Raw genomic sequence first — 12623 nt, 5'->3', positions numbered from 1 at the left:
TCCGGGTTCGAACCCCGGCTCCCCACCTGCAGGGGAGTCCCTTCACAGGCGGTGAAGCAGGTCTGCAGGTGTCTATCTTTCTCTCCTCCTCTCTGTCTTCCCCTCCTCTCTCCATTTCTCTCTGTCCTATCCAACAACGACAACAACAATAATAACTACAACAATAAAACAACAAGGGCAACAAAAGGGAATAAATAAAATAAATAAATAAATAAAATTTTTAAAAAAAAAAAAGAAAGAAAAGGGGAAAGACAGACACCTGCAGACCTGCTTCACCACTTGTGAGGTGACCTCCCCTGCGGGTGGGGAGCCGGGGGCTCGAACCGGGATCCTTACGCTGGTCCTTGTGCTTTGCACCATGTGTGCTTAGCCTGTTGCGCTACCACCTGACCCCCCAGACTGTGCCTTTCTTACTTCTGAATGGATAAAAGATGAATAGTGTCTCTCCTGCTCAGTAACCCCCTCCCCCCCTACACACACACACACACACACACACACACACACACACACACACGCTGCCTGTTTTGCAGAAGGGAGAAGGGAAGCAGTGACTGAGCAAAACCAGGAATTGGCTTCAGCTCAGCCTCTGCCCCAATGTCACAAACCAGCCACTGTGCTCAGACTGCCCTGACCTTGAGCTCTTCATGTGTGTGTGTGTGTGTGTGTGTGCGCGCTTTTTTTTTTAATTTTTTAAATATTTATTTTATTTATTCCCTTTTGTTGCCCTTGTTGTTTTATTGTTGTAGTTATTACTGTTGTTGTCATTGTTGGATAGGACAGAGAGAAATGGAGAGAGGAGGGGAAGACAGAGAGGAGAGAAAGATAGACACCTGCAGACCTGCTTCACCGCCTGTGAAGGGACTCCCCTGCAGGTGGGGAGCCGGGATTCGAACCCGGATCCTTATGCCGGTCCTTGTGCTTTGCGCCACCTGTGCTTAACCCGCTGCGCTACCGCCCGACTCCCTATGTGTGCGCTTTTTAAAATGGACTTTGTAGCTCAAGCCTGTTCTTGCCCCTTTTTGTGAAAAAGGTCCCTGTAGTGCCATATATCTGCATTGTAGCAGATTAAGATCAGGTGAAGATGACGTGCCCTAGCACGGACTTACAGGAAGATTACGGCAAGAACAAGAACAAAGACACGTGCTGGGTAATGGCATTGTCCCCAGCTGCCCCAAGCCTCCCCAGCCGCTACTTTCTGTGGTGCTAAGTGAGCACTCATGCTCCAGAATCGCTTCCTGTTGTAGAGCCAGATGTTGTAGTGCGCGGGCCACAGAGAAGAGAGAGAGGGGGTCCGGAGCGAAGAGGAAACACAAATCTTTATTCGCGCTGGCACCTCAGAGTTGGGTGTTAGAGAAGCAGGTTGGGCCACGTGGAGGTAGAGAAAATGGCCGCCTCACGCAGTAACCTTTCCTGCGTCTGAAAACGAAGGTTTTTTTTTTTTTTTTTTTTTTTTTTTAAGAAAGGATTAATTAACAAAACCATAGGGTAGGAGGGGTACAACCCCACACAATTCCCACCGCCCAATCTCCATATCCCACCCCCTCCCCCGATAGCTTTCCCATTCTCTATCCCTCTGGGAGCATGGACCCAGGGTCATTGTGGGTTGCAGAAGGTAGAAGGTCTGGCTTCTGTAATTGCTTCCCCGCTGAACATGGGCGTTGACTGGTCGGTCCATACTCCCAGTCTGCCTCTCTCTTTCCCTAGTAGGGTGGGTCTCTGGGGAAGCTGAGCTCCAGGACATATTGGTGATGTCTTCAATCCAGGGAAGTCTGGCCGGCATCCTGATGACACCTGGAACCTGGTGACTGAAAAGAGAGTTAACATACAAAGCCAAACAAATTGTTGAGCAATCATGGACCCAAAGCTTGGAAAAGTGGAGAGGAAGTATTAGGGAGGTACTCACTGCGAAAACTAAGGGTTTTTATAGGAGTAGCTTTCACGAGAATGGGAGGGGGGAGGAGTAACCAGAGCACTCCAGATATCGCGGGGATATAGACAATGCCATTTCTACCATTTTTGTTGCTATTGTTGTTATTGTTGTTTTTATTGTTTTATTGTTGTTGGATAGGACAGAGAGAAATCGAGAGAAGAAGGGGAAGACAGAACATGGGGAGGAGAGAAAGATAGACACCTGCAGATCAGCTTCACCATTTGTGCTGTGAACCCCCCCTGCTGGTGGGGAGCCGGGGCCTCAAACCTAGTCCTTGCACTTTGCGCCATGTGCGCTTAACCCGCTGTGCTAATGCCCCAACACCCCCCCCCCCCCGTGCTTCCCTTTTGCCTTAGAAGCACAAGGTTCTCTGAGTGGCCCTCACCATGCTGCTGACTTGACTCATTCAGGTTTTTCATCCCTGTTTTAGAAATAATTTCATGGGGGTCAGGTGGTGGTGCATATATTACCATGTGCAAGGACCCAGGTTCACGCCTCAGGTTCCCATCTGCAGGGAGGAAGCTTCACTAGTGAAGTGGTATTGCATTGCCCCCCTCCCTTCCTTTCTATCTTTCCCTCCCGTCAGTTTCTCTCTCTCAAATAAGTAATTTTTAAAGGAACTACTCTCAGTGTGGGGAGACAGCACAAGGCTATGCAAAGACTCTCATGCCAGGTCTTCCAAGTGCCGTCAGTCCCTCCACACCACCAGAAGCCAGCACTGAGCGATGCTTTCGTCTCTGTATCTTTTTGCTTTCTCATTAAGATAAATAAAAGATATTTTTTTTAAAGGAATAGTACCATTTCTGTTTTTTTTTTTTTTAAAGGAAATAATTTCATTAAACCGAAGAATTGAAGTAATGTACTGAAGAGCATCTTGTCAGCTAACTGCCCTCAGAACATAGGAAGTTTAACATAACTTTTGCATTTGAACAGTTCCTTGAATTTACCTGTTGGCTTTATTTTACTTTGGTTAAGGGAAGAAATGATGGGGATTAGCTTTATTCTTCATTCAAAGGGGAAAAGTCTAGCTCATTTATTCTGAAGCTGTGGTCGGATAACAAACCTATGAAAGCTTGTTTTCCTTGGTAATAAAAATTAATCAGTTAAATGTCTAAGGAGCAGGAATCCTTTTCAGCTGTCCGCAGGAAAGAAGAAACTCAGTTAATATTTTATGTAATCGATGTGGTGTGCTGACTGGGAAGTGGGATGAGAACATAGAGACAGTGCTTGGTGTCTGTCTTCTAGAAGACTTCGATGAGAGCGAAGCGAAATGACATCCAGAGCGAGTGAACACGGGCAGCCTAGAGCACTGTGCTGGCTGTCTCCCCGACAGTCAGAGGATGATCGGAGCTACCTTTTCGTTTTGGCCATTTTTTATTTGTGTCTTTTCTATTGGCAGACAGAGTCTTTGCTTATTTATTTATTTATTCATTTGAGTGAGTGACTTAGGTTACGTCAGCTGGCATTTAGAAGACCTTCTAGTAGAATGTGGTCTTAGGAGTCATCCTGCCTTTAAGTCCTACCCACCCCCTTAACCACAAGTCCCTCTGAGCCTCTTGGAGCAACTCAGGACCTTCTAAATGGGAGAAATATAACTAGCCTGTAGAGACGGCAAAAAGCACACAGAGCCTGGCCCAAGGACAGTCAATGTGTTAGTTTCTTCCTCTCTTGTTCTTTTTTTTATTATTATTATTGGATAGAGACAGCCAGAAGTTGAGAGGACTGGGGAGATAGAGAGGGAGAGAAACAGAGAGACACCTGCAGCACTGCTTCACCACTTGTGAAGTTTTCCCCATGCAGGTGGGGGCCGGGGGCTCGAACTCAGGTCCTTGTGCACTGTAACGTGCACTCAACCAGGTGCGCCACCACCCGGCCCCGTCTTCTTCTCTCCTAAGGCTGTGTTTTGCTTTGTTTTCTTATAGATTAAATGATAAAGTAAAGAAGAAAGCTCTAACGTCGTTTGAAAGAGACTCCATTTTCAGCAACCTGACTGGGCAGCTTGATTACCAGGGTTTTGAAAAGACAGACATGGTGATTGAAGCTGTTTTCGAGGACCTTAGTCTCAAGCACAAAGTGCTGAAGGAAGTAGAAGCAGTAAGTGAGGGGCCTCTTGAACTTGGGTCCTCAATGACTGGGCACTGGGGTAAGGGATTTTTGAGTTTTGCTTTTGGTTTTTAAGTAACTATAGGAAACTGATAGTTCTTTTTATAGAGATATGCATTTTCTTCCTTTTAAAAATATTTTTATTTACTTATTGGATAGACAGAAAAATTGAGAGGGGAGGGATATAAGGAGGGGGAGAAAGAGACAGACACCTGCAGCCCTGCTTCACCACTTGTGAAGTTTTCCCTCTGTATGCGGGGACCAGGGGCTTGAACCCAGGTCCTTGGGCAAGGATATTCATTTTCCGATATAAGTGCGTATGTACACTATGTAAGCTATTAATATCAAATCTAGGTCCAAATGAAAGAAAAGCAAGTAGCTTCTTAACTAAAGTGCAGGATTCGTTAGGTTAATATGGGAATTTAGTCACCAAAACCTGGGCCCAGGTGTGACTCACTCACTCTGGACTCCCGGCCTGTTGACACCTTCTCAAATGCTGTTCGCCTGCAGGTGATTCCAGATCACTGTATCTTTGCCAGTAACACGTCAGCTCTCCCCATCAGTAGCATCGCTTCTGTCAGCAAAAGACCTGAGAAGGTAAATTCTGAACAAAGAAAAACTACCACATTTCACTACTTCTGGCTCGTTGATGAAGGCTTAGGGCATGAGAAGAGACTGTGTGGACTATTAAGTGGGTGGGATGATGAGATCTTTTCAAAATGTGGACACAGAGAAGCCAGCACTATGACCAGTGTGAGATGTAAGTGATGTTGGGCTTAAGTGTATCCTTCCAGTTCATCTGTGTCCCTACTGGGGGCTAACGTTCAGATCCCGATCCTAAAGCCTGCCTGTATTTATGAGGCAGTGAGAGGCAGCCCCGAAATAGAGAGGGATGTTCCACAACGTTGCCTAAACCAAAGTCGGCTGGTGGCTGCGAGGCCCAGGTCCCGTTCCAGATCCAGAAATGGGGGGTCAGGGGTGTGGGCCCTGTGTCCACCCACAGGCTCTGTTAAACCTGCTGCCCAGCACACAGAAGGAGAGCGTCCAGAACACTTTGAGTGGACTTTGGAAGGATGGCTAGAAACTGTATCATGGCTCTCTGCTATCCACCAGAGTGATCATTCAGAGAAAAATAAGACACCTCGTTTCTCTGGAGGCTGCCAGACAGAACCAACTGAAGGAAGGCAGGTGCTAGAAAAGACCTCTGAGCAACTGAAAATACTCACACAAAGTTCATCTGCTGTGCTACAGAAGGTGGTGCAGTGGATAAAGCATTGGACTCTCAAGCATGAGGTCCTGAGTTCAGTCCCTGCCTGGCAGCACATATAGCAGAGTGATGCTCTCGTTCTCTCTCTCTTATCTTCTTCATGAATTAAAAAAAAAAAAAAAAAACAGAGTTGGGGAGACAGCATAATGGTTATTGCAAACAGGCTCTCATGCCTGAGACTATAAGGTACCAGGTTCAATTCTCCATACCACCTTATGCCAGCTTATGGTGCTGTGGTAAAAATAATAATGATAATCAAATTACATTTAAAAAACAGTTCATCAACTAAAAACACAATAGCCTAATATCGCTTGCAGATGAGAAGTGATGTGGAGCCTGCTGGAGGCAGGCTCAGATGGCCGAGAGGATGGGGACAAGGAGCTGCTGGCGGCGTGGCTGTGCCCCTCACTCGGCGCACCGCTACAGCATCTCGAGTCCGGAAAGGAGGGGCTCGGTCCTCTGTGGCAACCTCCCGGCCTCCCCATTGGAGCAGAGCAGCTGCCGCACTTTGCAGACCTAACTTCCCAGGCACCTGAGGCAGCTGCTCTCACCTGCTGCACTTACATCATTCAGACAAAAGTCTGGCTGGATGGCACAGTTGGGGGCTGACCAGTTCTGTTTGCTGACACCTGGAAGCTCACCGGCCCAGAGTCTTCAGTGCTACAGCTGTAAAAACCCCAGATACCAGAACTGTGGTCTTTTTTTTTTTTTAACCAGAGCACTGCTCATCTCTGGCTTATGGTGGCACAGGGGATTGAACCTGGGACTTTGGAGCCTCAGGCATAGGGATCTATTTGCATAACCATTATGCTATCTACCCCTGCCCTGTGGTCATTCTTGCCACACTTTCTTGAGGGATGTAAACAGATTTTATTTGGAGTCATTAACTTCATGGGTCTATGGGTGGTGCAGGATTTGCAAGCATGAGGACTCAAGTTCCATCTTTTCTTTTTCCTTTTAAATTTTTCTTAGTGATTTCATATTGATATACAAGATTGTAAGATAATAGGGGTACAGTTCCATACAATTCCCACCACCAGAGTTCTGTGTCCCATCCCCTCCCTTGGAAACTTCCCTTTTGTTTAATCCCTCTGGGTATATGGACCAAAATTATTTTTGGGGTGCAGAAGATGGGAATTCTGACTTCTGTAATTGCTTCTCTGCTGAACATTCCCTGTCTAGGAACCCAGCTGATGGGGTGACCTGATAGTGGACCAAAAAGCCACCTCTAATGAGCAAGAGACCCTTATCCGGTTTTTGTAGAGCTCTTTCCTAGGTTCCATTGCTGGCACTGCACATGCCAGAGTGATGCTCAGATTGTCTCTCTCTCATTTAAAACAAGAATTCATGAAACGGAACCCTTCAAGATCTCTGCATCACACCTATTATAATGTGCAAGTACACGCAAATAAAAACTAACTCCTTTTGCTTACAAGTACTGGTCATAACAATAACAAAGGCAGCAAGTCAGGATCAGGTTCTGCCTTTTTTTTTTCTACCAGAGCACTGCTCAGCTCTGGTTTATGAGGGTGACAGTGTGGAGGATTGAACCTGGGACTTGCGGGCCTCAGGCATGAAAGTCTCTTTGCATAACCATTATGCTATACCCCGACCAGGTTCTACCTTTTTAAGTATTTCAGACAAATGAAAGACCAACCTAGGCAGGGTTGGTCTAGGGATAGAAGTAACTCTTGGGGGAGTCAGGTGGTAGCGCAGCAGGTTAAGCACAGACGGCGCAAAGCGCAAGGACCGGAGTAAGGATCCTGGTTCGAGCCCCCAGCTCCCCACCTGCAGAGGAGTCCCTTCACAGGCGGTGAAGCAGGTCTGCAGGTATCTTTCTCTTCCCCTCTCTGTCTTCCCCTCCTCTCTCCATTTCTCTCTGTTCTATCTAACAACAACATCAATAATAACAACAATAATTACAACAACAATAAAAAAAAGACAACAAGGACAACAAAAGGGAAAATAAATAAAATTTTAAAAAATTAAAAAAGAATAACTCTTGGGAGTCGGAAGGTAGCGCAGCAGGTTAAGTGCAGGTGGCGCAAAGCACAAGGACCGGAGTGAGGATCCCAGTTCAAGCCCTGGCCACAAAAGGGAATCAGTGGGAGTCAGGCTGTAGCACAGCGGGTTAAGCGCAGGTGGCGCTAAGCTCAAGAACCAGCGTCAGGATCCCGGTTCAAGCCCCCGGCTCCCCACCTGCAGGCAGGTCCCTTCACAGGCGGTGAAGCAGGTCTGCAGGTGTCTGTCTTTCTCTCCCCCTCTCTGTCTTCCCCTCCTCTCTCCATTTCTCTCTGTCCTATCCAACAACAACGACATCAATAATAACTACAGCAATAAAACAACAAGGGCAACAAAAGGGAATAAATAAATAAAATAAAATAAAAGTTTTTTTTTTTAAAAAGGAATCAGTTAATTAAATAAGTAAAATAAAAAGGTTTTAAAAATTATATATATATAAAAAATACTGTGTTGTGTGGGTGACCTTTGGAGACAGGCCAACCACTGCTGGATCCCACTCTGCCACTTACTCTCGGCCCATGAACTCTTGAGTTCTACCCTCATGGCTTTGTTCTTCATCTAGAGAATTACACTCAGTGGTTCACAAAGTCGTCAGGAGAGCGCTAGGTCTGTTAGGGAACAGTCAGTAGTCAGCAGGGTACATATTATTAGTTTTATTCCATAAAGTGAGGAGAGAGCAGAACTATAACTAAATTAACCAGATGTACCTCACAGTGCGGTTGTGTAAACTCTCTCTCGTTACTTAAGTGATTCTCAAACTTTAGCATCAAGTGTCAGAGTCACTGAGAAGGCCTGTTGAACACAGATCTGGGCCCTGCCCCCAGGCTCCTCACTCAGGAGGTCTGGGATGGGCCTGAGAGTTGGCAGTTGAACATTCCCTGTGTGCTACAGGGACTCTGAGAGTTACTGGCTTTATAGGTCTTCTTAGGGGAGCCAGGCGGTGGCGCACCTGGTTAAGTGCTCACGTTACAGTGCACAAGGACCGGGGTTCAAGCCCTGGCCCCCACCTTCAAGAGGAAGTGGTGAAGCAGGGTTTCAAGTGTCTCTCTGTCTCCCTCCCTCTCTATCTTCCCCCTCCCCTCTCAGTTTCTCTCTGTCTCTATCTAATAATTAATAAATAAAATAAAAAGAGGTCTCCTTAGGCACTTGGGTGTTGAGAAAATGTGTTCAAACCCAGTAATTTGGTGATTAAGACTCATTTACATAAAATCCAGATACATTCTGGCGGCCCAGCATGTTGTGCCCCTCCCACTGCTAGAAAAAGTGGTCCCCTCTCACCTAAGTAAGTCACTGGCGTCATCGCTGGGGCCTTTCTGCCTTCTTCTTCCTCGGTGAAGCTGATCTGACCTTCAGCTGTGGTCCTGCCACTACTTACTGAGTCGGGGTCACTAGTCCTCAGTGAAAAGGCCTTGCAGGTGGGAGAGCGGGATTCCACCAGGCTCTCAGCAGATCAGCAGACAGCCTGAACTTTCTCCCAGAGAACCTGGGAGCAGGCTACTGGCCTGTCGGTAGTACTAGTCCGGCATCCCAGCCGCCTCTCCCCCCAGTGCTTTCTGAGCAGGAAAGAGACAGCTGCCGGGTCCCCTTCGCAGCGTCCTGAGACCCGTTGGCGCTCTGCTCCCTCACCAGGTGATTGGCATGCACTACTTCTCCCCGGTGGACAAGATGCAGCTGCTGGAGATCATCACCACCGACAGAACGTCCAAGGACACGATGTCGTCCGCCGTGGCAGTTGGCCTGAAGCAGGGGAAGGTCATCATCGTGGTGAAGGTCAGGGGCTGTGCAGCCAGGAGCAGACTTGGAAGGCTTCCTGGAGCCCTTGGCACCACCAGGCTTGCCTGCGTGTTGGGGCAAACGGACCACTTCCCTGTGCTTTTGTCCATGGTCACCTTCAGTCTGAACTGGGGTGTTGGTACTGCAGAGTCGGGGTTGCCGAGGGAGTATGCACCCAGTGGAGCGCACGTTACAGTGTTTAAGACCTGGCCACCTGTGGAGGGAAGCTTCACAAGTGGTAAAGCAATGCTGCAGGTGTCTCTCTTTCTCTCCCTCTCTACCTCTTGATGTTTCTCTATCAAAAAAAAGTAGTCACCAGGCGCAGCGATTCATGGTGCTGGCACCAAACCCCCATGATAAACTTGGCTGAAAAGAAAGGCAAGTAGGGGCTCTCCAAAGCCCCGAAGCTCCCCCGTGCAGTGGGGCCCAGGCTCGAACCTGGGATGAGTGCCTTGTGACTTAATTGTAAAGATAGTGATTGAGATGGCGAATCACTGCAGGTTTTGACATGATGTCTGGGAAAGGGAGTCTGTCTGCCTGGCATTGGTCTGCCAAGGCCCCAGTGAGCCTCTGTTCTCTCCCGGCAGGATGGACCTGGCTTCTACACCACCAGGTGTCTCGCACCCATGATGTCTGAGGTCATCCGAATTCTCCAGGTTGGTATTGCCCTCTGAGTGTCTGAAATCAGCCCTCCAGACGGAAAGAGATGAGAAAGAGTCTCCCTCCAGTATGTAACTCCCGACTCTCCTGGAAGAAGGCCCTTCTTTGCCCAGTGGAGGCTTCTTTGAGCTGTCCTGGCATGGCGGAAGCTTAGCACTGCTCCCTTGACCCCTCCACCCCCCAGCTCCCTTCCTTCACTAGGTCCCCCCCCCCCCCCCCCCGCATGCTGCCCCATGCTGTCTCAGCATCCTGTGAGGCAGGGGCCATCCAGGGCTCAGCCCACTGGGCTCACTGGGGCTGCACCTCCTCCAGCTGCATACAGACCCACCAGTGGTCAGAGAGCCGCAGGAAAAGGGGGTGGGCCCCCTCGCTGGGCACAGCTCCAGATACGGACACTGGGAGACTCTGACCACTGCTCCTTGGTAACACCCACCCCATTCGGTCCTGGGAAGCGTCGCCCTGTCAGCTCCGGAAGCTCATCCTCACAGACTCGAGTGCAAACAAAAAAGAGTCACAGGGCCTCTGTAAGAAATGCTGTCAGTTAGGGGAGGTGCCCTCTCTCCCCCAGAGCCCAGCCCATACCTACAGCCAGCTGGTGGGGCCCCAGCAGAGCAGTGGGTGCTGCACAGGGAGTCCTGGCAGTGGGGGGCCAGGTGGCCTTACCCTGAGGTCCCCGCTTTACTTCGCATTCAGGAAGGAGTTGACCCCAAAAAGCTGGATTCCCTGACCACAAGCTTCGGCTTCCCAGTGGGTGCTGCCACTCTGGTGGACGAAGTCGGTGTGGATGTAGCCAAACACGTGGCGGAAGATCTCGGCAGGACCTTCGGGGAGCGTTTTGGAGGCGGAAGCATAGAGCTGCTGAAACAGATGGTGTCTAAGGGCTTCCTGGGTAAGCACCAGCAGCACCAGCCTTACACACTTGCACAAAACCCAAGTTATAAGCCACCACCCCACCCCCCCCCCGGAGGTTCCTACACATAGAGCCCACTGACATAGGGAATTCCCAAAATGATCCCACAAGTCTCTCAGTTAGGCTGTACTGTAGACTGGGGACAGGAGGCAGAAGCTCGGCCTGGTCCTGTCACAGTGCTGGGTGTTTTAACCCTCGCAAGACCTCCAGCACAGACAAACCATAGATGTGAGGTCTGCAGGCCGCATTGCCTGCAAGCGAGTGGAGAAAGCAAAGCCTCCAGGTACAGAGGGTACAGGTGTGACCTACCCAGAAAGTTACAGGAGGGCCATTTTCTCCCTTGACAAAATAGAAGGAAAGTCAGCACTGGGACCAGGGCACCCCAGGGTCTGTTGCTGCCTGTCTGGACCTTAAAACTCGAACGAGTGACCTTTCCCCTCCAAACACAGTGGTTTCCAAGCTCCAGGAAACACAAGACCCTTTTCTCCTGTGAGATACTGATTTTCTAGGGTGAACTAAAGGCACAAAGTCAGGACTGCAGAGGAGAGGCTCGAACTTTCTAGAAGAAATTCAGAAGAGATTTGCCAGGCCAGGGCGCTAAGAATTTATAACTCCTGTAGGTCGCAAGGCTGGGAAGGGCTTCTACATCTACCAGGAGGGTGTGAAGAACAAGAACTTGAATTCTGACATGGACAGTATTTTCGCAAGTCTGAAGGTGCCACCCAAGCCTGACGTGTAAGTGACTGAGGGGCTGGTTGCTGTGAAAGCATGTTTCTCCCCAGCCCTTATCCTGCTGTGGCGTTAGGTTCCTCTGCCTGGGCCAGCACGGGCTTCCCTTACACTTCTGCCTGTCCCCCACACACCTCCCCGTTCTCCTTGAAACATGGGTGTGCACTGCAGCTGAGCTGGGTAGACCCCGGAGGGCAGCTAGAAAGATGTTGTCTAGGATCCCTTCACTGTGAGCCACTGATGGCTGTTTACGTCAACGGATAGACGTCTGCTCGGTGTCAGGCCCTCCTGAGGGGCTGAGTCTCAGGAAGCATGGCCCCAGGGCTCCCCCAGCCCCAGCCCCCCTTTCCCTCTGGCCCCAGGGCCTCCCCCAGACCCAACCCCTCCCCCGGCTTCCCTTTCCCTCTTCCATAATGTCTCCCCATTGGCAGCTCCTTGGATGAAGACATCCAGTACCGCCTGGTGACAAGATTCGTGAACGAGGCCGCCATGTGCCTGCAGGAGGGGATCCTGGCCACGCCTGCAGAAGGGGACATCGGCGCCGTTTTCGGGCTGGGCTTCCCCCCATGCCTGGGAGGTCAGTGTTCAGGGTGGGCAGGTGACTCACCGTGCCCAGTGCTCGAGGCGCACCGCCTCGCTCACCAAGCTGTCTCTCACCCAGGACCCTTCCGATTCGTGGATCTGTACGGGGCTCAGAAGATTGTGGACCGGCTCCGCAAGTACGAGGGGGCTTTCGGGAAACAGTTCACGCCCTGCCAGCTGCTGGTCGACCACGCCAATGGCTCAAAGAAGTTTTACCAGTGAGCCCCTCGGCCGGTGACGTGCACACTAACCCCCGCTGCCAGAGGGCCGGCTCCCCGAAGAGTAGACTCCCTTCACCGGGTGACCAGGAGGCAGACTGGCATTCAGCGTGCTCTTGCATCAAAGTGCCTTCAGCTCCGGCCGCCCCTCTCCCCGTGAGGTCTGGCTGTGACTCAGTCTGCACTTTGTGTTGGAAGGTAGACCCCACAGAGCTCAGGAACTCACAAGCCCGGGCCGCCACGCGGCAGCATTCTGGAACCATGTTTGCCTCTTCACCCTGGAGGCCGGCACCCGGGCGTGTCTGCACCCAGCCAAACACGTAATAAAGCCCAGCCCTCCTAGCGCTCTCGCTCTTGCTGTGTTCTTCTGGCTTAATTCCCTCCTTCCCGGGTGGAGGACTAAAGCCCTGTGCTCTCGGGGGAGAAAGT

General features: G+C 50.1%; 1 protein-coding gene and 1 long non-coding RNA gene across 2 annotated transcripts in view; one reads left to right on the top strand and one right to left on the bottom strand.

Moving 5' to 3' along the window:
- The window catches only part of HADHA (hydroxyacyl-CoA dehydrogenase trifunctional multienzyme complex subunit alpha), a 49906-nt gene extending 37368 nt beyond the window's left edge, over positions 1-12538 (top strand). Inside the window, exons 13-20 of the mRNA XM_007532597.3 lie at positions 3853-4024; positions 4544-4630; positions 8952-9092; positions 9683-9751; positions 10449-10644; positions 11286-11400; positions 11826-11971; positions 12056-12538. Of these exons, the coding sequence (XP_007532659.2) occupies positions 3853-4024; positions 4544-4630; positions 8952-9092; positions 9683-9751; positions 10449-10644; positions 11286-11400; positions 11826-11971; positions 12056-12198 (1069 nt within the window). The 3' untranslated portion in view covers positions 12199-12538. The remainder of the gene's footprint in view (positions 1-3852; positions 4025-4543; positions 4631-8951; positions 9093-9682; positions 9752-10448; positions 10645-11285; positions 11401-11825; positions 11972-12055) is intronic.
- Positions 7261-8952, bottom strand: LOC132537439 (uncharacterized). Its single transcript, XR_009548873.1, has 3 exons — positions 8526-8952; positions 7832-7930; positions 7261-7384 (listed from the first exon to the last, which is right to left on the bottom strand). It is a non-coding gene; the product is annotated as an uncharacterized LOC132537439 (long non-coding RNA).
- Positions 12539-12623: the final 85 nt, after the last annotated feature.

This window comes from Erinaceus europaeus, chromosome 3, assembly GCF_950295315.1.
Source record: "Erinaceus europaeus chromosome 3, mEriEur2.1, whole genome shotgun sequence".
In the NCBI taxonomy this organism is placed as follows: Eukaryota; Metazoa; Chordata; class Mammalia; order Eulipotyphla; family Erinaceidae; genus Erinaceus; species Erinaceus europaeus.
This window is presented reverse-complemented; position numbering and strand designations above follow the sequence as displayed.